This window comes from Artemia sp. Qi Xiang Cuo, chromosome 10 (assembly GCF_049724085.1).
Source record: "Artemia sp. Qi Xiang Cuo chromosome 10, ASM4972408v1, whole genome shotgun sequence".
NCBI lineage: Eukaryota > Metazoa > Arthropoda > Branchiopoda > Anostraca > Artemiidae > Artemia > Artemia sp. Qi Xiang Cuo.
Window position 1 is genome coordinate 52,243,146 of NC_142803.1, and position 27,477 is coordinate 52,270,622.

General features: G+C 35.3%; 1 protein-coding gene across 1 annotated transcript; it reads right to left on the minus strand.

Annotated features, from left to right (window-relative positions):
* Positions 1-212: 212 nt before the first annotated feature.
* On the minus strand, positions 213-27,477 carry LOC148947874 (uncharacterized). Its single transcript, XM_089095505.1, has 4 exons — positions 27,461-27,477; positions 12,118-12,308; positions 7,114-7,206; positions 213-1,797 (listed from the first exon to the last, which is right to left on the minus strand). The coding sequence occupies exons 2-4, from the start codon at positions 12,167-12,169 to the stop codon at positions 1,163-1,165; spliced, it is 780 nt and encodes a 259-aa protein (XP_088951631.1). The 5' UTR covers positions 12,170-12,308; positions 27,461-27,477; the 3' UTR covers positions 213-1,162.

Genomic DNA, 27,477 nt, shown 5'->3' on the forward strand with positions numbered 1-27,477 from the left:
ATATATGAAAGGTGAAGAATACGACATTGGACTTTACAGTCCCTACCAGGGGTGCTGATCTCCGTTACTTGACCCTTGAGCCAGGAAGTGCAATGGGGGGTTGGGGGCCAACCATCCTGGGCTTTCATATACCCTTCCTGTTTACCCTCCCCAAATTTCACTAGTTACCCATATAAAGCAGGATCGACTCTGGATGAGCTTACAGAGTCAAGCCACTGACCCCCATCCCAAACCAAATAATTGGGTACACTAGGATTCGAGGCCTCGTCCTGTCGGACAAAAGATCCTAAAACCAGCTTACCAATCCACTCGGCTAGGACGTCATATATGAAAAGTACATAAAAAAAAGACGTTTTGGATGCTGAATCACTGCCCGCACATTCTGGATGTAGAATCAGTTCTGATTCAGGAAAGAAAAAAAATTCTACTTTTCCATTTCAGATCCCAAAAACTAAATACAACTGAAAGCTCTCACCCAAGAAAGAAAACACGAGTCAAAGTCTCCTCAAAGAGGTAACATTATTGAACCCTCTAAAAAGGCAGATTAACTTTTAGATTTTTTGTTTCCATTACTTAATAGAGACTGGCCTATCCCATTTCACATTGAACACCAAATGTATACGTTTAAACACCGTTTATATTCTACCCATCCTAGACAAAGACCCTAGTCATAGCGTAGAGTTGATAAGCAATTTGTATACATGAATATTGTTAAAACTAAGCATTTAGTGTAAACTTCAGTTTTTTGGATATCCATTTAATATGTTCCCTTCTGACAGATCGTTTGCAAAACGTATCTATATTCAAGCCAAAGAACATACGCGCTCAATACTTTTCACACAAAAAATCATCCTCAACTCAACAGTCATTAGTAGAATTCAATATAAAGAAAAATCTGACATTACTTTGTTTCTAGATTTCATACTGACTAAAAAGAATATCCTAAAATCACACAGTCAACAATACAATGCAGGCTATGAGAAATACATGGAAAAGGTACACTAAATTCATAAAGAAACAATAATTAAATAAGAGAAAAAAATATTTGCCAGTGAGTTAAAGCTTAACACATTAAGTAAAAAAAAGGATAAGACAGTTGATGTGTGTCAATTCTTATTTAGTCCAAGCACAGTTCCAACATTGATTCTGAGGCTCTCTCTTCTTAACTCTTCTTTGGTGCAATTTTTATTGGGGCTAGTCTTTGTCTTGTATGACGTTGCATGTGTATAATGAAATATCTATTTCCAGAAAAGCTTTTATTGCAAACATCGCATTTGAAGGGCTTGACACCATTATGAATTTTTCTATGTGTTCTTAAAGTGGAACTAGTTCCAAAAGTCTTCTTACACAGATCACATTTGAAAGGTTTTTCTCCAGTATGAGTTCTTCGGTGTTCAGCTAAATTACAACTTTTGGTGAATCGCCTCTCACATATATCACACTCAAAGGGTTTTTCTCCTGTATGAGTTCTTTGATGTATAGTTAAATTAGAACTAAACGCGAACGTTTTCTTACATACATCACACTCAAAAGTTTTTTTCGAGAATGAAGGTTTTATTTTGGTATGAAGTCTCTTATGATCTGTTCTTGGCAATAGTTTCACTAGAACAGTTGGTATTTTTCCAGGCTCCACATTTCCCGCTGTACTGTTATAAGCAAATGTATGAATGTCAGGTGTCACTTGGACGTAACTGGATGGCATAAGTTCACAATCTGAATCTGTTTCTTGCTTTAGATATATGGTTGTTAAACCAGGCATATTGGGTGTTCCATGTTGTTCTTCGGATGGATCATTATCTAATAAAAATAACAAGACACAAATTAAACAGTCAAGTTGAAGTTTGTTGTAGTTATTTACTATTTGAGTTATAATTTAGATTTTATGCATGTTTCGTGTACCTTGAAAAATTATTATAAAGAAATCCACAAGACTGATGAACGATTAATATCATCCAGTTGAAACTTATTTTGTTCTAAAGTATTTTTTTCTGTTCAATGCAAGGATACGTAAGGTACATAATGACTCTGGACTTCATAGTTAAAACCAGTGGTGCCAGTTTCCGTGCAATGGCCTTTCAGCCAGAAAGTGCAATAATCTAGTCAACTTCATTTCTTTTGAAATCAGAAGCGTTGGGTATGAAAGTCACAAGGACAAGAATTATCTTAGATGGACAAACATCAACTATTAGTTTTAGAAGCAGGGACTAGACTCCAAACCTGAGGGACGAGTAAACTAACCTTATACTGTAAATTTAAATCCCTTACAACTATTCTACAAGCAGCTGAATCAATTAAATAAATTCCTTTAGGTCAGCAAACGAATTATTCTAACATAGACTATTTGAGTTAGCTTGCCATCTATGGCAATCCTTAAATAATCCCCCATTGGTCCTAGGTTATTTTGAAACGAGGTAGGGAAACTCCACTTTCTTTCCCTTAATACACTACTTTTACTCTGTGATTGTTCAGTTTTTTCCTCTATTTCGCATGTTGTGTGGACATTTTAATTTATTTTTTTTTCATTTAATTTAACATATTTGATTAGATCAAATTAATTTGAAATTCTTGACACTATCCTTATTATTATTCAGTGATTTTTTCCTTTATTGGGCTTTTTTTCATGTTTTGTTAATTTTTTTATTTGAAACTAATTTTAGCTCCTTTTTAGTCTTCGAAAATACACACGATAAACCTTATGAAAAAACTATAAAATTAAACTAGATAATTGGGATGGAGGAGGAGCATCAGTAGCTGTGTTGGCCTTAGTCAGCTTGGTGCTACAATGAGATGTTAGCAATAGAAGAAATTCGACTAATTAATGTAATTTACACTTAAACAAAATTTTGTTCTCTTCCTTGAAAACACTTTTCACTGTATCAGAACTTGGTAGCTGGTTCAACAGAGAAGAGTTTGACGGGTTCATCTGCCTTTTTAGAACTTATTAATTTGCAAAAATATAAGTAAACACAAGAATTTCTCCAAAATATTTCATCAAAAAGAGGCTTATCTAGAGTCTAGTCCCTACTTTTAAAACAAGTAGTTGGTGTATGTTATTTCCAAAGGCAAATCTTTGGGGTGTGCTTGACACTTTCGCAGAAATGTATTTTTCGCAATAGTTTTCTACTATGTAGGTTAACCGAAATAATAGTTACCGTTATTGTCAACTTTGAAATACGTTTTTTACAAAACATGTTTTAATGTTTTTGTGACTGGGAGATGATTTGCTTTGTTCTAGGGTACACATATTGCTGGTACCAGAGTAGGGGTAACTTATAAGAGTGGGAACTGGTACTAGTGTCACCAAAAATAAATTCTACGCCATCTAGTGGGTGGCACTTGGCGTTTTTTCAAGCTCTGTAATATGTTTTCTGTCAGGAACTGAGATCCGATACATATTACTACTCTCATTTTACCAACTACACTAATAAAATTAATTATTCTTATTACTACACCGAAGACAAATGTCAGGTGTCGCCAAAGGCTAGATGGTGTTAATAGTTTTATTCTCGACTCTACTCTTATAAGTTATTCATAATGTTTGACTAGTGCTATGACACGGGCAAGTAAAAACTACTAAAAATACATTGATGACAGTCGCGGTAGATTTTACATTTTCATTAGATTACAGTTATTGCATTTCAAAAGGTCGCCTGCAGAGCTTCAATTTTTGTCAAATAAAAAATATGACAATAATACAGAATATAACTGATGTCTTATTTTTTAGTCTCACCTGTCCTATTATCAGATAACGAGAATAAGATCCTTTTTACAACTTTCAATTTACTCAAAATATCTTCGAATCAACTATCATAGATGAAGAAAACACACGCTAAAAGAAGAAAATACAAGAAGAAAAAAGACCACCCTCCATAGGATATCTCATTTGATCCCACAAAGAAACTACCTAAAGATGGCCAAAGTCCTGTCCCTACTCACACAAAGTTTCAGGTGAACAGACCATGGACTTTTGATTTCACTTGTTGCACAAACAATAAAGGAGATAACACAATGATGAAATCTTAAACACAGTAAGTATTAAACAAAAACTAGAGTATACCAGCCATATTCAGCAAACAAATAGTAGAATAAACGAGGAAATTAAACCCTTCAAAAAAATGTCTTTACATTGTTACCCAGCTGAAGTTCAGGTGGAACTGATGAACAAGATAATTCATCCTAACAGAATCATTTTAGGGGCAAGTTTTTAAGCAATTCTCAATTTTTGGCAGCTAGCCTTGTTGGTCTTAGAGGCGCAGTTTCATTTCTTTCTTTTTTTCATCAGATATCGGTCCGTTTTAATTTAGTTTGTGTGCAATGAATTAAGCGTGTCTTCACAGTCTTTACTAACTCTTTATTTAAGGAAGCATTATGATTAAATTTGAGTTTCGTGTATAGGTGTCTCCTGAACAATTTATTTAATTTTTTAATTAGAATGGTGTCTTTGAAAGGATGGGAGTTTCAAAAATTTGATTGTTCGGAGCTGAATATATAAAAAACAACCGGAAATACTAGTACAATTTAAAGCCTTTTTTATACTATCCTTGAGCTGCTAGAGAAGTTACTTTTAAGTTTTAATGGGTTCTATTGACATAACACTTGTTGCAATCCGATGGCATTTGGTATACCCCTCTTTGACGAGTAACTGGGGAGTTTCACCGGAGTATGGGGGAGTACTTTTACCGGAGTTAAAGAAATTGATAATTTTCAAACCACTTGTAAGAACACCAGACATAGTATTTAGTACACATATTTTTTCTTATTATTTTGTTATGTATGGATGGTAAATTATGCTTCGCGGTTTTTTAGAATCCTTGCCTGACAAGCGGTCTTAGATTTTAGGGAGAATGTCAGTTTAGCCTTTGACATAACCAAGTTCATTTTTGTTGCTGAATCATTTTCACTTTTTGTAATTTTCCAAATGAAAATATACAAAAAAGAAGTGTTTTTGAATTTTAGGAAATCAATCAGCCTCCTGCCCCCACAATGGTACCCCTCTGAAGCTTTGAGAGGTATTTTTTCCAAAAAACCTTTATGCAACATTTGTTTAGTTGAAAATAAACAGTAACAAAGGTAACAACAAGATTGACGGTGAGCTACATCACCAAGTTGATGTTTGTTACCGAATAATCATATCTTTGCAGCCTGATAAATAAGAGATAAAAATAGCTATTTGCAAAAGAAATTCTCGAAAAAATTTGATTGATCTTGGATATAAGGCACTGAGCAAATATTTAAGACACGACCCATAGGAGAAATTACAAGGCCTGTTTTAGCTTGTGGGCTAAGATAGAATTTAAAATGGAGGTACTTCTTATCTGCGCGGTCTTTTTATAGAAAGTTAAATTTAGTTTATCACTATGAAGAACAATTAAAGGATTTACGAAAAGTATTTTATTTGTACTATCAGTATCTATAGAAAACTTAAGTTTCTCAGGTTTTATCCAGTACAAAAAAAGCTTGGGCACAGAATACTATGTTGTTTTTACACCTGATTTAAAAGTTACGAATCTTCCTATCTCATCTAAATTTAAGACTTCAATTTCTTGTCAAAAAGGGTATATTAAATACCAAGTGACTACGGCAACTACGAAGTAAGATAGCTGCCGTAACTCCAAAGCCTCGTACTGGACACAGAACAACTTCAGCAGGTGTCATCAATATTTGATATTTCGTCAAGCACTATCAATTCAAGTAACTTAAGTTGACGGTAACACAGGGCGTAACTATTATGAGAATAGCAATTTTCTTTTGACTTTTTCTACGCATGTCTAGAATAGAAACTGTTTGTAATGCAGAAAATATTACAACAACCTGCTGCTTGGAATTCTGGCCTGAGAAAACTGAAACAGGTAAGGCTTGTGAAGTCATTCACACGGCGCTTCGTCTCAAAATGGTATTGGCCATTCCAATAAGAGTCATATCAGCAGTCAGTTTATTTGTGAAAAATTTAAAAGATGTGTGTTGCACAGGAAGAGATGCAAAATTCTTTTATTGTTTTAATTTCCACTACTCTCTTAAATTCCTATTTATTTATTCATTTTTTTATACACCATTGTCACATACAGTATTTCGTTTACGATTTGCAAATATACAAGAAATGGGTATTCGAGAACATATATATGTCTTTGCTAATACTTGACCCAAGTTTCAGACGTTTGGAACTCGATTAAAACTTAGCAGAGGCTCACGAATTACTAAAAAGATTCCTTTCGCGCTTCGGTTATAAAATCGAATTTTTAACTCAAAAGACATTCATTATCATTCGGAAACACGATTAAACGAAGGTGGCATTAGGAAGGATAAAGATCTAAGAGTTTAGTAAAAAGTTGGCTAATAAATATTTCAAAAAAATATCAAACATACCACTTTTAATTCAAATACCACTGTTAATTCAATACAATTTCTTTACAATTTTTACAACCATAATGACACATTCGTAGTACAGAGTAAATTACATTTACAAATCCGCTATAGTTTTTATGCTTTCTCATGAATGAACGGTCGTTGAATCTTGGAGAAGTACCAAGGAAATAGTTATTAAACCAAGAAATTTTAAATAACATCAGGTTTTAAAAAGCTCAGTTTAAGAACGCACAAAACAAGACTTAGGAAACTATGAAAATAAAAACACCCTCATGTGTTTGCTATATTCCAACAATAAGGATGGCATAGAAAAAAAGAACACCCTCATGTGTTTGCTATATTCAAACAGTAAGGGTGAAATAGAAAAAAAAAGAATACCCTTATGCGTTTGCTATATTCAAACACTAAAGATTGACGTAGTCACTTTAGGATCTCCATTCGAAAACAAATGCTCGGATGTTAAAAAAAACTTTTTCCTTCCTAAAATATGTCTTTAGTTTAAGAGTTCAGATTTTTCTTCTCTTGCAGTAGGCTACAGTTTTAATTTATTTTTATAAATTTTTCATTAAAATATGCTTGTTTATTATTTATGCTACAAAATTTATTAATTAATGTTGTCGTGACTGATTAAACTGTAATTGTTCAGTATTTTATTTCTTTTTTTTATTTTTATGTTTTGTCCTTTCTTTTATTTTGTAGAACGGTTTTCAATTAAATTAAATATACTTAAAAAAAATGACAAAAACTTACCTTCATGTTTGGGTGATAGTTTAGGATATGATGTGCTTCCCAAAACATCTTCATTCTCATTTGGGAATGTGTCTTCAGCTTCTAAAAAAAATTCTAAAATTCCAATACTTAGAAAATAGTTCAAAACATAACACTATTTTCACGCGATACTTTAAATATGATTTAAAAGGTTTGAAAAAACGATGTTTTTCATAAATGAAAAAAATCACAATCATCACACAAATAACTAAAGACACGTCTATCCAGATTCCTTACGTAGTTCAAAGAAAAACTCTTGGGGGAAACCTTTCTGCAGGAATAGTTCATGTTCGTCTTTCCAGTAAGAGTTAAGACTGTTTTAGAGACTCTATTGGTAGACATTCCAGATCATTGCTAAATATTATGAACAAAGATCGGCGTAAGACTTATTAATGAAGACTTTAAAGTTTCATGGTCACCCACAAACAGAAATCCGTTTTAAAAGCAACTTAAAAGAGCAAAGCAAAATGCACTTCAGCGTGATCTAGTTTACTCAAAATAGTTCAAATGAAAACTTGTATAAAATATCTATACTGTGTAATATAATTATTGATCATTAATATTATTAATGGAATTGTGGAAAATCAAAAGGGCCCGACTTGAAACCAAATTTTAAATACAAAATCCTTGATTTCCTAGATGATGACATAAATGCGTATAAATCAGTGCATACTAAAATTGAGAAAAAACTGAAGCCACTTGAACAAGTCTTAATAAATGTGGACTGTGTTGAAATAAATTTCCTTTTTTTAAGAATGTATTGAAATATATATTTTTCAGGCAAAGATTTATTATATAAGCAGGAAGCCTAAAAAGTAATTGGGCACATTCTTTTATCTTTATTGCCACACCATACAAAAAGCTGATGAAGATATATTCTGGTCTTATACTATGATCAAAATATCGACAATATATTATATTCGATCAATATACAAATGCAATACGAAGACAAAACAAAAAAAAATTATTTGATGCAGAACCGAGCCAATGATTTTCTGTTTTCTTTCCGAAAAGACATCAGCCAATACTGAATCTCTTCTTCACATACTATTTCTTTACACTTGTAAGCTGGTTTCGAAGAAAATGCAGAATCCTTACAAACAGTCTAAGAAATTTTCAAGCTGACAGTCTAAGAACATTCTGATAAAAGTTACCGTCTAAAAGCTTCTTCGCATAGCTATACTGAACTTAAACGAAGTCAGGGGGGCTTTGGATTGATAAGCTTCATCTATAAACCTCAGATAAATATTATGAATTGAAAGAATCGATTGAAAATTGGGCATAAGGTCGGTCTCTCTCCAGTTCTCAGACAAAGTTCTTGAACGGAAATTAGAAAGTTCTAGTGCCCTTTTTAAGTGACCAAAAAGATTGGATGGCAACTATTCCCCCACATCCCTTTTTTCCCCAAAAGACACCCTTTCAAAATTTTTATATAACTATTTGGTTCAGCATAGTTTAAAAGCCCAATAACTGTGCCTCTAGGGGTGACTTAAGCTGTTTAATTTACATTTTATTTTTACTGGATTGAGGAAGAAGGCAAGTTTGATACACTTTTCATCAATGTTGCAAAACTGTTGCGTTCATGCAACTTGTTAGAAATTATCCACCTGGTAAGTTCTTTTAGATGACATTTTTCATAATTTCTTTTACTGCTTTTTCCATCAATATTTTTTTTTTTTAATTAAAGAAAGCAAACACTGATTTTGCATCAAACAGTTCTTGGTGACAAACTGTATAGTAAGAGCAACCCGGCTCAATAGTAACCAACACCATAAAAACCGGAATTTTGATGTCAATCGATGAATAAAAAGAATCGGATCTTTATGCTTATTTTAAATATATATGTTTCGTCAAGTTTAGTCTTACCCATCAAAATTTACGAGAAAATTTGCCTTATTTTCGAAAAAAAAGGGAGGAAACACCCCCTAAAAGTTATAAAGTCTGAGTGAAGATCACACGATCAGATTCAGCGTATCAGAGAACCATACTGTAGAAGTTTCAAGCTCCTATCTCCAAAAATGTGGAATTTTGTATTTCTTGCAAGAAGAAAGATCACAGATGCATGATTATTTGTTTTTTTTCTAGGGGTGATTGTATCGACCCAGTGGCCCTAGAATGTCGCGAGAGGGTCTCATTCGAACGAAAATTAAAAGTTCTAGTGCCTTTTAAATTAAAAAACTAAATTTAATTGAATTAATAACCTTTTTTATTACAATTCCACTAAAAAATGCACTTTTATTGTAAATCTTCATGAATACAAGCTATCCAAACCACGAGTATGCACACGATTGTACCATCGGAGATTTATAAAAAATTAGCTAAACGTGATCACATTGACCAGGTTACTATTTACAATATGTTGAAAAGATACAAAGGGATTGATTTTTTTCGTATAACGATATATGACGTAATATCTTTCGATTTTTGTTTTATTTTTGTTCTCAATTCAGGATTGCTTTAGTTATTAGCCTATGTAAACTGTAAAAATATTTATAGTATCTGAGTAATAATTTGAATCTTTTAACTCAAACTAGAAAAAGACCTTCAAATTTTTAAATTCTAATAAATAAGAGCATTAAAGCATTTTTTTAAATTCCCTGCATTTGACTGGTTACAAAGTCTTCTAGGGGCCAAGTATAAACAAGGTATATACACTTTCTTAATCCAGACGAAACACAGAACAAAATTGATAAAAACAGTGCAATATAGAGATGCAAAAAGAGTAATAGAACGAGAGAAGAAAAGAAAGTCAACAGAAAAAATGTATACAATTTAAGATAGAATAAAATTGTAGTTTTCTTTCAGGAAACACTGCCAATTAACTAAAACTGAAGTAAGTTAAGCCTTCAATACAAGGGCTGGAACCCAGGCAGCTTCTCCAGTAAAGAATTTCAGAAATGAAGAAATATTTGTGCAGGTGGGGTGAAGGGTTAGCAAGGATTTTCTTCAGTGAAAATACAAAGACATTTTTTTCTTCTTTTTAATCTAGAGGGTTGCAGAATTTTGACTTTTTCTATTATTTTAAAATCTAGATATTGAAAAAAGGATATTGACACCACTGAACATGACTTACTTAAGATAATTTTGTTATCAAAAGTTTAAAATTGATCCACATAGCCTGTATAGGAAAGTGGGTAATATTTTTGACCCATCTCTTGGATATTTACTTAGTTTTCAGAATAGAGATGACATGATCGAAAACTGATAAATCACTCAGTAGTTTTGGATAATTATTTTGATAAAATCAAGCAAACACCAAGCAAAACCTTTATTATTGAGGTCAAGATACATTGACAGTTCATGATAATACAGGAATTATAACCAAATATACAATGTATCAAAATCATTTTAGTTATGGGAAGGCCAGTTTTGTTCCAACAATTTGAGCCAGAGTCAGCCTTTTTAAACTGTAGTCAACACATTGATATTGTTGTTTTCTGATTTATAAGCATTTATATATGTAGTAGAATCCTGGGGGCCAATCCCGCTCTTCTTCGAAGTTCCCATTTTAATTTCTTGTTCCTTTTTTCCTTTATTTGGAAAAAAATAAGCTTGCTAGTTTCAACCATTTTTCACCTCCTTAAACAGTTTTGTCTATCCACTAGCCTAAAACTACCACTAACAACTCACGGCAGCACAAAGCCGCCTGAAGCTAATACATCTCTGCATGCTCCTCTTTGTTGAGTCTATCATAATCTATCTAATTGTGAATACTAGTAAATTGCCATAAGTTTTAAATGTTTCTTTTTTCTAGGCCACATCATATACAGCAAACGATCTTAAAAGACTAGGAGAAGGTCTATTCAATCGAAAATACTGACTTTAAGGGTAATTTTAAGTGGTAAAATGGAAGAGGTGATGCTCAGCTCCTATATATGTACCTATATATACTGACAAGTATGTATCCTATATATGTATTGAACATACTGACAAGATGTTTTTTTCCCCTCATTTGCAAAAACTCTTGATGAAAGCACTATATTAGGATAATGAGCTGAAACAATATTACTTGCGATTTTTTTTTTCTTTTTGCTCTGTGGTTTTCAGACTACCTTCATTGATTTTTATCTAAATAATAAAGATATATGTTGCAGAAAAAAAAGCTATTGGATTTTTCTAAGCTGGATCTAGTAAAGAACCAACCTTAGGGAATGAGGCAGCAGAGTCACTCAAATATGACACAATATAATATTCCCAAGAAGTAACTATTCAAAAGATATGTACATTATATTGTCTTGTGAAAAGATACATATGTTATATCTTCTTATATATGAAGATGCAGTTATTGTCAAAAACAGCATTGTATTTTGATACTAGCCTATGCATTGAAACTTAAAGGCATAAATTATGGAAATTTCCTCTCAAATCACCCTTAGACACCTCTCAGTGATGTTCCAGTGCCTTGCTATAGGGATAAAAAAAGAAAAAAAAAGAAAAATAGAGGACATTGCAGCAGTGCTACCCATGCAAAAAAGGTTGTTGTTCAAGGTGGGGGGCCGGAAATTTTGCGCATCGGGTAATGAACAAAGGAGATTCCAATGGTGTACTTCTTGCACTCCCATTTTGAGGGGTCTCAGGATTTTTTTTTGAAATTCCTGTAAATTTGTTTTCACACCAAACTTTACTATGAAGATCAATTGAAAGAATAGCTTGAGTTTCATTCTTGAATAAGCTTCAATTCTTTCTAACTTGACAGTATTTTTTTTTTTTTTTAACGTGCTTTTCTTCTTCTATTTCACAGCAGGCGGGCTTTTCTAGTTGATGCTTTTAAATTTTAGGCTACTGTGGGCTAGAGTTTCTTCTTTACAAGGTTTCAGATATTTGTATTTTTTATATTTGTTTTTGGGGAGGGGTGTTTTTAACATAGCTGGCCTTTTTATTGTATTTCTCAGGCAAAAGTAGCAGAAATAAATGCTTGAAAGAAATAAAAATTAAAAAATAAAGCGCTTGCTTTTTTATGGCTACATTGTCAGTAATATTAATTACCTTGCTTAATGGCAGAGTAACCAGAAAGGTCAGCCGTGTCCATGACGAACATGCATACAAAACCAATCAAGACAAATACACAGCTAGTTGCCTTAGCCCAATTACTCTTTGATAGTTTGGAGCGTCCAGACACTGAGTAGGTTAAAAATTTGAATACTCTATCTTCAAAAAGGGGACAAAGAACATAAAACCTAGAACAAGCGTAAGAAAATCTTATAAAAAAAATAAGTTAGAAACAACAATATCAAAAGATGAGATGTCAAATTCATGTATATGATTCACTACTATGTGAAAAATTGAAGACCACCAATTTTAATATAAGTGATTACCAGGGCCATAGGCTAAATAGTACAACTGAGCCCATCAAAATTACTTATACTACAAGCCTAAGATTTATCTTCAAGAGTTCATGAAATGTAAGAGAGGTTAGGATGGTTGCCATACTAAATTACTAAATTTGAAAAGAATGTGCATGTATGAAAAATCAGGACAAAACAATTGAATAAAAAAATATCATAGAGCTCAAGAAAATATAAATTCCCAGATAAAAAAAACAGTAGTTATAGTAAAATAATGCAAGAACATAGCCCTAACACATTTTTGTGAAATAGGAATAGAAATAAAATGGAAACTTCTTTAAAAATTTCTATAAACCAGAAAGAGTATTCAGTATGTTCAGATTTGGTATTATTTCAGTAGAATTACACATAGTTGTAGTTACTGCATCAGTTTTGAGCAGTCTTCAGCTTCTGGAGCCTCATCTGTATGAAAGGGGCTCCTATATGGAGAAGGATACTGTCTAAGGTTTTTGGATAGATAAGGCTGTTGAAAGCAGATGTGTATCAGGAAAACAGAGAGAACTCATCTCTTAAGAGAGAGAGACATAATACTCCATATAGAGAGATATAAATTCAAAGTAGATGAAGCAACTTTCACCAAATGCATTCCTTCATAAAGCAGACAGTAGCTATATTTTTGTAGGTTGTTCTGCTTGTTTGTTGTCCAAGTTACTTAAAAATTAGGTTTAGTTTTCAATGTAATTAATAAAGAGAATGCATAAAAGCAGCAAGGACTTAGTGTACCTTATGGTTAAGAATGTTTTATTAGCAAAATGTAGATCAAGAGTAAATCAATAAGGACTCCAAAACCACAAGTTGGTGCATTCAAATCTAGTAAACCCATCTAGTGAATTAAAAAACTGGTAAACACAGGTTTTCAAAAAATATTCAGCTAAAGCAAATAAGGACCCCTTTCATTATTATCACAAAAGATAATATTTTGGGCCTTTCTTTTCTTACAGAGAGGTATTTTCCAGAAGAGTTTTCAGTTCCAAAAGGTAGGTTTTTAAGAAACTAGAACCTCCAACTGATTATAATCATCCACATATTCCAAGGGAACAACCAAAACTAAATATTGAGTATGACAGGCTAAAAATGTATCTTTATTCATGACCAAACCTGGCTGAAACTGAATTTCAATAGACAACAAGTTTTTCAACAAAAAGCAAGGAGTAACATTAAAGCTTAAAAAGAAGAAAAATTATCATGTGAATGAAGGGGTGCCTGCTCCCTCCTTTACCCTTCCCTCTTTATGCCAAAGTTTGACTTATTTCCCAATTCTTTAAGAATGACTAATGAAGTACATGGGACATTTAATAGGAACAGAAAGTTTCTTTTTTTAACATTAAAAACTTTAGCTTAAGGAGCAATGGGAAAAAGAGGGTAAAGCCCCCCTAATATACAGACTAACTAATATTTTTTTTAAGATTTGTTGTTGCTCCTTACTTTTAGTAGAATTGATTTTTATTTAATTAATTTTAATTGTTTTTCAAATAATGCTTGAAAACCACCTTCCATCACCATGGAGGATTTAACTCAGAGAATTCTCCCCCACAAAAATACCCCCAAGAAAAATATACTGTGGGGATAGATTAAAGACACAGACCCAAAATATCCATGGAAATCAAGAGATTAAAACACAATTCCTCAATACTCAATCTATATTTATTTGAAAGCCCAATGAGGCTTAGAAAATTAGGCCATTAACTCTTTGAGGTAATTAACCCCCAACCTAGAAAAATGATCCACCACCCCTCCTTCATAATTCCTAAAATACACTACCACATCATTGTATTATAAACCAAGCCTGTTAAGGTAAATAAAGCATTAAAATAATTTTTTTTTTTTTAATAACATAGAAGATATCACCCAGCAACAACCTAATACACGCTTAGTCTAAATGAAAACAGATGAGATAAATTTCTACACCACCTCCCCCCCCCCCCATGCTTACATAGCTAATTTAGCATTGAAATGGACTCTTTTAGGCATGTTATACCTACAATGCCTTCTACACGATACCCTACCTACCATCCAACTTTCATAAAAGCTGATGCAAAATTATATGCCATTGCATATAATTTCATTAAAAATCAAGTAAATGAAGTTAGTTATGACAAGGATTAAAATAATAAATGTCTCTGTCTACCATTTGTCTTATTTGGACTTGACAAAAAGACTTTATCAGGAAAAAATACCCACAATGTGCCATCTCTGTCTCTACAACTGTGAAGCTCAATAAATAATTTTTACTACTGTTAATACTAATAATAACTCACTGCAGCACCGAGCTGCCTGAAGTCAACTAAGCTAGGCACACTCCTCCATCCAAATCTATCCAAAAAATCTCTCTCTCCACCCTCACAAGAATTTCCAAAATCTCAAATCTTTCCTTACAACATCCTCCCACCCCATTTGGGGATGACTTGTTTTCTGTTTGGTCAATAAGGACAATCTTTAGCAATCCGTCATCTATTATATGCAGAAAGTGTCATAGCCATATCATTATTTTTCTCAATATACCCCTAGAAAATTGATACTCATAAATTGATCTCCTATCTTGGAATTGGAGGTGATGGTGTTTGTCCAGAACGATGCAGACTGTGTCTGCTGACCATGTACCTCTGGATATTGGGTATCCCCTAACTAAATGCTCCAATCAGGGTGGCCTCAACCTCATGACTTGGGTGGAGCCCACCCAAGGATTCTCAGTATCCAGGTTCATACTGGCTCTAATCAAAATCCAAACATAGAGTTGGTTGGGCTTGCAACCCACCACCAAACACCCATTGCAATGAATAGCTCAGCAACTGCCTTGGATGACTAATTTTCTATTATCCCATCACAACCCTTGCTTGCACCTGGACTGAGAAATGACCAGCATTTGAATCTCCTTGACCAAGATGGCCTCTATATTGCCACCTGGAATGTATTGACATTGAATTTTCCTGGAGCTAAGACACTTCTGGCAATGGAACTGAAGCATTTCTGCATCTCTATTGCTGGAATAACAGAAACCCACCTAGTCAGGAATGGGCACAATTCCATAGGTAAGGAATACCACCTACTCTGGTCTGGCCAGACAACCACCAGAAGAAATGGTGTTGGTCTAGTTCCTGATGACAAGTCCAAGAAGTGTCTACTGTCATTCACTCCTGTATTGGATAGAATTGCCAATGCTTGACTCAGTCACAAGCAAGGAAAAATGGCCAAAGCAAAGGAAACTTTCCACTCGGCCCTGACGACTGAACTGGCTAAGATATCCCACCACAATATTGTCATCCTTCTGGGTGACCTTAATGCAATTGTGAGCAACAATCATGACTTATGGCAGCAAGTCATAGGACCAGTTGCCAAGATTCTCTAAATGAAAATGGGCTAAGGCTCCTACAACTCTGCAGCATGCACAACCTTGTGATTACAAACACCTTGTTTGCAAGGAAACACATCCACAAATATACATGGTAGAGCAAATATGGCTACACCAAAAAATGGTCAACTACATTATTGTCTCACAGAGATGGAGGTGTTCGATTAGCAACTGCTGCACGTACAGGGCAGCTGAGATTGGTAACACAGACTATTGTCTTATTGTCACTAACATGCAATTAAGGCTCAAAGACCAGTGAAGATTGATGTTACTTGCCTCTGCAAGCAGAAGATGTGGTCCAAATATGCCACTGATGTTTCAAACTGCTTTGATGCACTCTGGCCATTTAAAAGTTGTGAAGATGCATTTTAAAAAAGAATGTCCTGGAGGCAGCAACAGTAAATCTTCATAGAGCAGAGGTGCAAGGCAAGGTTACAGATGATATGCCAACTTATAGAAGCCTCAATGGTGTCTGCAACAAACTGATACAGCAAGACAAGAAGCAGTTTGTGGAAAGGAAGGCAAATGAACTGGAAAGTGCAGCCAAGAAAGGTGACATTGGCAGTCTGTACAAGCACCTCTGTGATCTCATAGGCAACAAAGCACCTTTGGTTGCATCCATTGATGGCCAGCCACTTAGTGACAAAGCTGCCTAGGTCAGCCAATGGAAAGACCACTTCTCAGGCCTCCTTATGCAAGCTGCAGCACAAACAGACCAGGAACTCACCAGCCTAGCTGCCAACACTCAGGAACTGCTGAGAAATGAATCAGAACCTCCTTTCACAACTACAGAAATCCACTCAGCAGTAAGACACCTGAAAAAACAACAAAGCAGCAAGCATATGTGGGATATCTAATGAGCTCTTGAAGTATGCAGGTCTGGCTATGCTACTTTGGCTCCAGATGCTGTTTTCTGTAGTGTGGTGCATTGAATAGATCCCATAGGACTGGCAAGCTGGCATAATCCTGCCCCTCTGGTAGAGAAAGGGGAGCAAAAGAATATGTTCTAACTACAGAGGCATCACACTTCTTTCAGTGCCTGGAAAGCTATTTGCTATGACCCTGCTGGATAGATTCACAAATATCCTCCAAAGAAAGAGGAGAGTACAGAAGCCTGGGTTTATGCTGGGAGGTTCACTGCATAAACCCATAAACCCTACAGATCATTGTAACAGATCTTTACTATGCACCAGCTAGTTGAGAAGACAAAAGAATTTGGGAGGAAAGCATACCTAGCATTTCTTGACTTCAGGGCTGCATTCAACTTGGTGGATTGCAACTTGCTCTGGCTGATACTTTGATCTACTGGGATGTCTGAAAAATACTGCAAGCTGTTTGAGAAGCTCTACAAAGAGATGAAAAGCTGCATTCAAGTCAACAGCAAATGGTGCATGACATTTGGTATCAAAACTGGTGTCCACCAAGGGTGTGCTGTTACCCTGGAACTTTTCAACTGCATCATAGACTATGTCATGACTCAAACTACAAATTGTTTGCCCTTTGGTGTACAGTTTGTAGATTGGGTTATGACAGATGCCAACTTTGCAGATGATTTTGCTCTTGTTTCCAACTCAATTGACCAATTAACTGACATGCTAGAAGTCCTGGGGTCTATTTGCCCTCCAATCACTTTTGACTCTTTAAAAGGGAAATGGAACTTCTAATTAAATTCTCAGTAGGGGCCTCCCCCAGGCCACTCAGCGCGTCCCCAGGTGGCGGATAGCCTTACAGATATGTAGGGTACCTCCATTGAGTAGGAGGCGCGGACCAAGGGGGGACCCAGTCCCTGGGGGTCCTTAATTGAAACTGGGGCACCCTCACCAAGGGGCTTTAAATACAGGTGGAGGAAGAAGAAGGCCTCTCGAATGTACGCTTAGCAGGACCTACCAGCGTGTGGACACGTCCCGTCAGTTAAACACCTTCTCCCAGCATTGGTTTAAATTCGATGTGGAAGCAGGACACCATCTTGGGAGACTCCCCGATAGAAGGACAACTGCGAAAGGGCGGAGGATCCATGTGTATAAACAACGACCTTTGCAAGGTGGTGGAGAGGAGTGACTTGCCGCCACCACCCATTTAGTCAAGAAACCGTTTCTCTTGAAATCATGAAAAAAAGGTCCAGTATTATACGAACATCTGCTACCGCGTCCGGGGTAACCGACGAACAACCAATTTTCATGGATGAAAATGCGATTTTACATGCTACCGCGTCCGGGGTAACCGACGAACAACCAATCTTGAATGATAATAATGCGATTTCACATGCTACCGCGTCCGGGGCAGCCGACGATCCTAGGCCTAGGATGACCCCCACCTGGGGTGAAAATCCACACGGTTGTTTCGTTCTGACAAAACTACCCTACACTTTGGCACGCTAAACATCCGAACACTTGCCAAACCGGGAAAACTAGATCTTGCCCTTAGAGAACTACAGAGGTACAATTGGGATGTTATTGGCCTTTCTGAGACTCACCTCCCCCAAACGAGTGAGGAAAACCTCTCTGGAGCCTCCCTCTTGTTGTCCGGCCGCAAGGACGGAGTTCATCGACAAGGTGTAGGATTCTTTGTATCATCAACTGCCAAAAAATCTCTAATCTCCTTCACCCCAGTCTCAGAAAGAATAGCTATCTTACGACTAAAGGGAGCTGCCAAGAATATCTCTGTCGTCCAAGTCGATGCCCCAGACTCCACCAGAAGTGAGGAAGAAATGCGATAAATTCTATTTCACACTACAAAGCGTCATTGACTAAATCCATAAGAAAGACGTACTGATTTTTATGGGAGACTTTAACGCTATAGTAGGTATGGATAATACCGGTCGATCCGATGTAATGGGGGCTATTGGTCACGGAAAACTTAATGCGAGATGGGAACGATTGCTCAACTTCTGCCGAGAAAACGAGTTATTCATAACGAACACAATTTTCAAACACCGCGATCGACGTAAAGTGACCTGGAGATCCCCAGGCGGTAAAACCGAGAACATGATTGATTATATCCTGCTATCGAAGTGCTGGAAGTCTTCCGTACTAGACACAGTAGCATTACCTGGAGCAAACTTCGACTCTGACCACACTCTACTGATGTCAAGGTTCAAGCTAAAAATCAGAAAATTGCAAACAGTAACAAAAATCTCAAGATTCAAACTGGACCTGCTGCCAGGTCCCGCAAAAAGACAGACCTACACTTCTACTCTAGCTGATATATTCAGAGAGATCCAGAAAATTCATTCTTCCTTGACAACTGCTAATGAGAAAGACTCCCTGACCGAGCAGGCTACATCAGCTATCATAGAAAGCGAATGACGTCCTTGGAAGAAAAACTCCAAATGAAAAACCATGGATGACAGATGAGATCATTGCGCTATGGAGGATAAGCGAATTTTGTGCAAAAAATACAACCGCCACAGTTGAGATACTTACAAGCTTCTCAAGAGACGAGTAGACCGAGGGATCAGAAAGTCACTACGCAACAACCTGCGGAGGAAATGTAAAGACGGCGAAGTACCCTCCAAGAAGAGGATTAGCGGAGCAGTTTTCAGAATGGTACGCGAGTTAAGCCGGAAAAAAGAACCACAGACATCAGTGATCCTGGACAAAGACGGAAATGAGATCTACAATTCAAAGATGAAACTTGAAAGATGGAAAGAATACTTTAACGATAAACTGAATCCCCCAGTAGCTGCGGATCCTAAAATACTAACCCGCTTCCCCATACCCGACCAAGAACTCAGACCACCACTCCCACTCAAGTCAGAAACCGAGTCAGCAATCAAAACGCTCAAACAAGGAAAAGCCCCTGGCCCAGACAGAGTCACCGCTGAACTCATTAACGTCGGACAGGATGATGTAACTGATCTGTACCATGCCATTGTGTCTGCGGTGTGGGAAACTGGCCACGGACCCCGTCAGTGGTGCAAGGCTGCCATTGTACCCATTCACAAAAAGGGGTTAACGAAAAAGTGCGGAAACTACCGTCCGATCAGCCTCACGAGCCATCAGTCACGTGTCCTGACAAAAATCCTACTCCGTCACATTCAAGCAACAACTGCCTTTGCCATTGGAGAATATCAGGCCAGCTTCCGCCCTAGAAGATCAACAATCGATCAGATATTTGTCGTTCGACAACTCATGGAACGACACATCGAATTCAACCAAGAACTCTACCAACTATTCGTTGATTTCCGTCAGGCATTTGAACTGATATGGCGCGAAGGACTATGGCATATCCTCCTTCACTACGGTATCCCTTAAGAGATAGTCCAAATAATCAAGAGTCTGTACGACCAGTTCCGAGGCCAAGTAATAACCGTTGATGGGTTGTCAGAAGAGTTTACAACTTCGTCAGGAGTACTCCGGGGTTGCATCTTATCACCACATCTCTTCAACCTCTTTCTAAATGCCGTTCTGTCGATGATGCAGTCTGAATTTGGCGCAAGAATAGGAGGGGTTCTAATAGAGAATCTTGCCTACGCTGATGATATTGATGAGCTAGCCAACTCTACACAAGAATTGCAGGCACAAGCTGATAAACTCTACGATACCACAAAGCCCTTCGGGATGGAGATCAATGCCAGCAAGACCAAAGTCATGGTAACTACGAGACGTGAACTAGACAACCCGCCCATTATCACCATAGGCGGGAGACAGGTTGAAACGGTTGATCACTTCCTGTACCTTGGTAGCCTACTCTCCTCAGATAATTGCCATAGCTCTGACGTGAAACGTCGACTTGCACTTGCTAGCTCTAGCTTCCAAAGACTAGCCAACCTCTGGAAAAGTAACCACCTATCCAACAAACTCAAAATGAGCCTATTCAACAGTTTAGTAATCCCCATAGTTATTTATGGATGTGAAACATGGACTCTGAAAACCGAAGACGAAATAAAACTTCTAGCTTTTGAGGTGAGATGCCTCCGTCGCATTTCTGGAATCAAATACACTGACCGAATCACAAATGTGGAAGTACGTCAAAGGCTCCAGTCCACTGAAACCATACTCAATAAAATTAAGAAGCAACAACTGCGCTGGTTTGGCCACGTCAAGCGAATGGAGCCGAGCCGCCTTCCGAAAATCACCCTTGAAGGATCCCTCCATGGCCTTCGCCCACGAAAACGATGGATGGAGAACTTCCACTTCGACAACGTAAAGATAGCCCAGTTATCACGTATCGCACCAGATAGAGCAATGTACCAAGCCCTTACGCATGAGCTAGCAAGAGGAGTGGCCCCAAAACGTCCCACGAGGATGGCCGGGACCTAAGTAAGTAAGTAAAATTAGGCTATGCTCTAAATATGTTTAGCTTATTCTTAGATAAGAAATTTAAAGTGCTCTATACATAGCAATTGACTAATTCCCTGTCTTATTATGCTGGATCATGACCACAATGCTTCCTAAGTACCCTATGTTATGAGTAGAAGCCTCCTCTAGTTTAAGCCAATTCAATAATTAGCCTAGCTTTATGGATAGGCCTAATTTGTGGTAAAGTTCTACAAAATCATATTATTGAGTTAGGAATAAAGTGAATACAAAATTCGATTCCTTTTTTATGCTGATTACGAATATAATAAGCATTTCTATCGGAAATGAATTTCAGCCTCCCCCCCCTATATAGGCTATACCTACCCTAACCTAACCCTGAATTGGCAGATATAGGGGGGGGGGCTGAAATTCATTTCCGATAGAAATGTTAACAAAAGACCCATTTTTTAGCACTAAGATCTTACATCTTTCTGCAAAGATTATCGTTTTTTAACTCATCTTTGTTCTAAGATCTTACAGCTCACTGATGTTAGCAAAAAGTGTGAAGACCACCACTGTTTTGCCATATAGAACAAATAGCTCTGTTTTTACTAAGATCTTACATCTAAGATCTTACATCCTTCTGCAAAGATTATCGTTTTTTAACTCATCTTTGTTCTAAGATCTTACAGCTCACTGATGTTAGCAAAAAAGTGTAAAGACCGCCACTGTTCTGCCATATAGAACAATGATGAGAGAACTTTCATGAACTACTCATCATTAAGGGCGTTTTTTCACTCGTCAATGTGCTAAGATCTTACATCTTTTATCAGAAAATGCTTAAAAGTGAAATATTTGAAGTAATTCCTACCTTCACTTTATTTTAAGGCTTTTCAGTGCTAGAACTTGATTTTAAGCACATCTGTAGCTTTTTTTTAGAGTCAAGAAAGTGTTGCAACAATTTTGAGTCAAGGATTGCTTTTGTAGAAGTATAGGCTAGTAGAGAAATTTTTCACCAGTTTGAGCATTGCATAGCCTAGGCCTTTAGTATAGCCTAGTATAGGGCAGAAACTTATCAAAGAGATCTACTAGTAAATTTCCCATTTTAGGCCTAATGCAATTTCTATATATAATTTGAACTTAGGCATACCCCCCTCCCCCCTTGTGAGGACAAATATGGCTCTGCTGTATATACAAGTTTGCTGATTTTGTTAAAAAAAATTTAAATGGCTTATAACCAAATATCATGATATATTCTCTTCTTACCTTGATGGTTAGGTAAATTTTTTGTTGTTCATATTATTGATGTATGTATGAAGTGAACATACCACTTAATGCCTTTTTTTTTTTGTCTATGCATAGCTTATTGGTATTTTTATTACCATTTCTTTACTTAGAAAAAAAAATGGGTTTTCAGGATTTTGCAGCACTCACTAGCCACCATTCACAAGTGGGGTAGCAAAGTTGCAATGCTACTTGGCAGTTTTCAAATTTCCTGGCAGATTTTGTTTTAAAATACCATTTTCACATATAAAGATAATTTTTGCACAAAGAAAAACTGTCACAACACAAGTTTTGCTCTGCCATGCAAGAAGTGTGGTAGCATAGTAGCAATGCTACTTGACAGTTTTCATGACCTAGTAAAATTTATTAGCAGATTTTCTCTGAAAATACCAGTACTTCCACTATCTCCAAATTTTTGGTGATTTCCCAAAAAATCTATGTTCTTGAAAAAAATTGGTTCCCCAAAAATCCTCTTTTGTTCAGGGTTGCCACCCCTAGTGACAATCCACCTCTAGTAGCTATTACTTTCACTTAACTTGACATAATCTTTTCACTGTTTTCCAAAGTTCTGTCTTAATTATTTACTGCACATCAAAAACCAGACACAGATCATTGAATTACTGACCTTTCATCCTATTCTTGATAAGCATAATGTTTATAAGACTATACCATTTCATCAAAGATCCTCTTGTGAACTGTGGTGAAGAATTTCATTTGAACACGTTTACAGTGTATACATTCAATGTAATTCTGAGCATCAATGCCAAGTGGGTTATTTTAGACAGCTGGATTGTGAATTTAAATTTTGTTTTCTTTTGCTATTCTGTTTAATTTTTAAAGGTATAAAAATATAAGAGAGTTAGATTGAAAAATTTTTCTCAAATGAAAAAGGGAAGGCATGGTACCTATGCAGAGAGGGGGAGGGGATTTTTTGATAAATTTGGAGATATTTTTATTATCAAGCAATAAATTTGATGAACTTACCCCTTGAGACCTTTTTTTATGATCTTTCAAAATATAACCATTGTTTGAATCAGAAAATAAATAGACCCTTTAAAATGATACCCTTTTCTCGGATTTTCTGCAATTTAGTTTAAGTCTTTTTTTCTTTTACTCTAGGTTTTGGGCATAATATATTAATTTGAAAACATATTAATTGAATGTGTGATAGATGAAAGTGTACTTATGTATTATATTGCCAACACTCAAGTTTATGCTGTGTAAAACTCAAGAACAAACTGGTTTTATCTGTCTGTATTAAGAAACAATTAGCTTACTCTCAGTGGAAAACAAGTGGCAGGTGACAGAATACATTGGAATTATATAACTTGGGTTAAATATTTGCACATTAGGGGTGCAGGTTAGGTTTGTTTAGATCAGGTTCCCCCTCCCCCCTCCACCCCATCCACCTCTAATATTCAAATATATAGCCCAAATTTGTTTATAAAGTATCATATTTTCATTGTGGTTTGGTATTTTTCATTAGGATTAACCAAACTTGTGTATTTCCCTCCTCCTTCTCTCCTCACTATTGCTACTCTGGTGCCCTCCCCCCTGCACTACATTTGCAGGGGTCCATGCTTCATTGAGTGGTTCAACTGCAGGCTAGGATCTTTTTATGGTCTAGAAAAGTTGTTAAGTAAGTAAATGAAATTTTATAGAGTAGATATTCTGCTCAAATTAGGGCATTATAAATTTTCTTAAATAAATAGGCCTACCTCCACAGCTTCAAATGCTTGAGCAACTATTAACCCTATATGAAGGCTAATCCTAAGATAAAAATAATAGAATAAAAAAAAGTTGTAGATTTGGATGTGCCATTCAAAACTTTTCCTAAATATAATCTTCTTGCAGTAAAAATTGCAGCCTCTTCTGTCTGTCCCTCTTAATGAAACAAAAATCAAGCTATAAATTATATTCAAATTTGGGGAATAGTTGATTAAAACAGAAGAAACCCCAAAACATGATTCATAAAAATTGTATATGATAGCCAAAACTAAAAATTTGGTTTTTATTTTAAGATTGTTTTCTTGTAAAGTTTTATATTATTTTCAGACTAATTTTTTTTTTCACAAACGGTTGGTCTTTATTTCTTACTCTTGTACCTGATATCTGTGTTTGAAGATTGATCAAACAGTTTATGGTAATAAACTGTAAGTAACTCAACCCAACAGGAACCAAGACTCTAAAATAGAGCAACTACAAAACAAAAAAGAGCCGTTTTAGTTGTTGATATTCTTTTTTTTTACTAGGTGATGTATTTCTTCTGAAATATCTCTCCTCACGAGATCTAACTATCTCTTGTCTTCTGTACGAAGAAATGTATCTCTTCTCATGCTGCTGCTTTTTAAAACTTGTTCAAACTAAAAGCTCATTGAGTTTCAATGTCACTATGTGAAAATTTACTCTTAAAATTTACTCGTTGTTGTTATCCTTTGTCCTTGTGGACATATTTTTACTTACTCTGCTTCTCTTCAACTGAAAGTGAATATTTTTGTCCAAATCTTGTACATATAGCCAAATTCTCTCAACTGTTTATTCTTCAGTTGAAAGAATCTTAAAAAGGCTGGTAGCTATCAAGGTGTTACACTTTCGTCAATTAAAGTTTATTTTTGTTTTAGGAGATGGCAAAAGCAAATGATTTTTACCAAGGAATCAAAGATGACACTTGTATTTGTTGGAAACTTTTCAGCTTGTCGAGTGTAATCAAGCATAGCCTAAAGGCTGCCAGAACATCAAAATTGCAGAAAATTCTGCTGTAGCCAATAGTGTTTGGACCTCAAAAAGGAGCCCGTTTTACAAAATTGAAAGCTTGGAGTAGGAAAAAAATTAAAATTATCAGTGTTTAAGCCCACTTAGTCTCCCCTTATGAACATGTAGGAATTACCAGGTTAAAGTAGAACTATGTAAGCTCTAAGAATAACTATGTGGGTGTTCTTTCGCATTGTTGTTCATTTTGTGCTTGAATTTCTTGTTTATTATAGCAACACAAGCTCCTATGAGTTGAAGATGAGACCATTTCTTATAATTTTTTGATGAATAAATTGAATTGAAATCAAGTATTATGATTAGTCTTTTTTTATATTTTTATTATTTTAATATACTGTATATTTTTTTTATGATTAATTATGATTTTATCAAAATATGATTTACAAATTTGCTTATCTAGGTGAAGCTGACAATTCAGGAAATAATCAGTATTTGATCTATTGTGCCAATTCATGAAAATTTAAAAGAAGGAGGTAAATATATTGTCTGTTTCAATCTAGGGGGTAATTTTGTGTGTATTTTTTCAATAATAATATATAACAAAATTTCTAAGTGTAAGGGATAATCTTCCCAATTGGCGCCACTGTATTGAATTAACTTTAAAAGACAAAGATTTTCTTAGGAAAGTAAAGACCAAAGTTAAAACTTAAAATGAACAAAAATTATTACTTCACAGCCTATCTAACATATATCAATAAAATTAATGCAAATAAACCAACTGGGGATATTCCCATATATTTGTAGGATTATAGAAAACTAAAGCTTTACTGAAAACACAAAACAATGTGGGAGTTTTGGTACAGTAAAAGTAAACCTTTTAAGGACACTTTTAACAGTATAAAAGTAAAGCATTTTTAGATTGCTGTTTTATTTATTTTTTTGTTTAATTTGGCATCACTTCTGCACAATGAGCTAAGTTCAATGATTGACTGTCGTTTTGGATCTGAAAAAGGACATTTTGTGATTATTTTATAGACAAGTTCAAAGTTAAGGAATCTTATCAATATTAGGACTACAAACTCATTTTAGAATTTGTATCACAACTTAAAATCTTCTGTTTTATAGAGAGAAATAACTGGATTTCCAGAGTTCATATTACGGTTGATATGTTCTTCATTTTGAGTAATACTAGGTGAGATCAAGATGTTACCTGATAAATCAATCCATTATTTTATATACTGTGTAATGACTTTAAACTTATTATTTTTATGCCTAAGTTTTTAAGATAATATTAATTGTATACTGAAAGTTACTGACATCACAGCTCCTGTAGGACTATGAAAAGCATTATTGATTAGTTTTCTGTTGTGAAGCTATGTACTTATTTTTGACTCCTAAGTCAATATTCCTGTTTTTTTACTTGGCTTGTGTTTTCAGAAAAGCGCTAGTTTTCAGTAATCCTACAAACATAGGGAAATATCACCAGTTGATTTTTTTGCATTAGTTTTATCAATATATGTTAGATAAGCTGTGAAGTAATAATTTTTGTTCGTTTTAAGGTTCAACTTTGCTCTGTACTTCCCTCAGGAAATCTTTGTTTTTTTAAATTAATCCTTGCTCGTTTTGATTAAAATTTAATTTAAAACAACACTGCTATGACCATTTCTATTTATACAGAATAATTTCTGTTTGTTTTAAGTTTCAATGTTGGTTCTTGGTTGCAGTTAATAATTTTTTTCTATAATTTCTAATCACCTTTAATCTAGGGGAGATAAGACATCTCAACCCTTATTAAAGAGCCGAACTAAGGAGCTGTACAAGAACTGAAGGAAAAAGTAAGTTTAGAGTGGAAAAAAATTAAAACAATGCGTCGTTTTTTTGTAAAAAAAAAAATTAAAAAAGAAGAAATTGATATTTAATTCTTTGTCTTAAATAAAATAATTTAGTCACAGTTAAGAAATAAGTTCCAGGTGGGTAGCTTCGAAGCAAAAGGCTAACTGAGCGGCCAGGTTTGTATATCAACATACTTACTTGTGGAAAATTTTGCTAGCTCAACAGAAATGTGTTTTTAGGCTTACAGATTTATTTGACCTGTTCCTAAATAGAAAGCCACTCATTACTCAAAAGTGAATGGAAATTTCAAAAAAGATAATTTCTTGTGTATGTATGATAAATGGTATTACAAACGAAGTTTGTTTTCATTTCAAAAATTGTGGGAAGAAATACCTGAATTCTCCTACAGAACTTTGATGATCAACTCATCAATCTTCTCAGACCGCTGATCAGAGCAGAATGATGAAAGATGTTTGCACAAAAATGACAAAAGATGTAAAATCTTAGCACATTGATGAGTGAAAAAAACGCCCCTAAAGTATCATTGGATATACAGAGAAAAAAATTACTTGAAAATAGGGTAAAA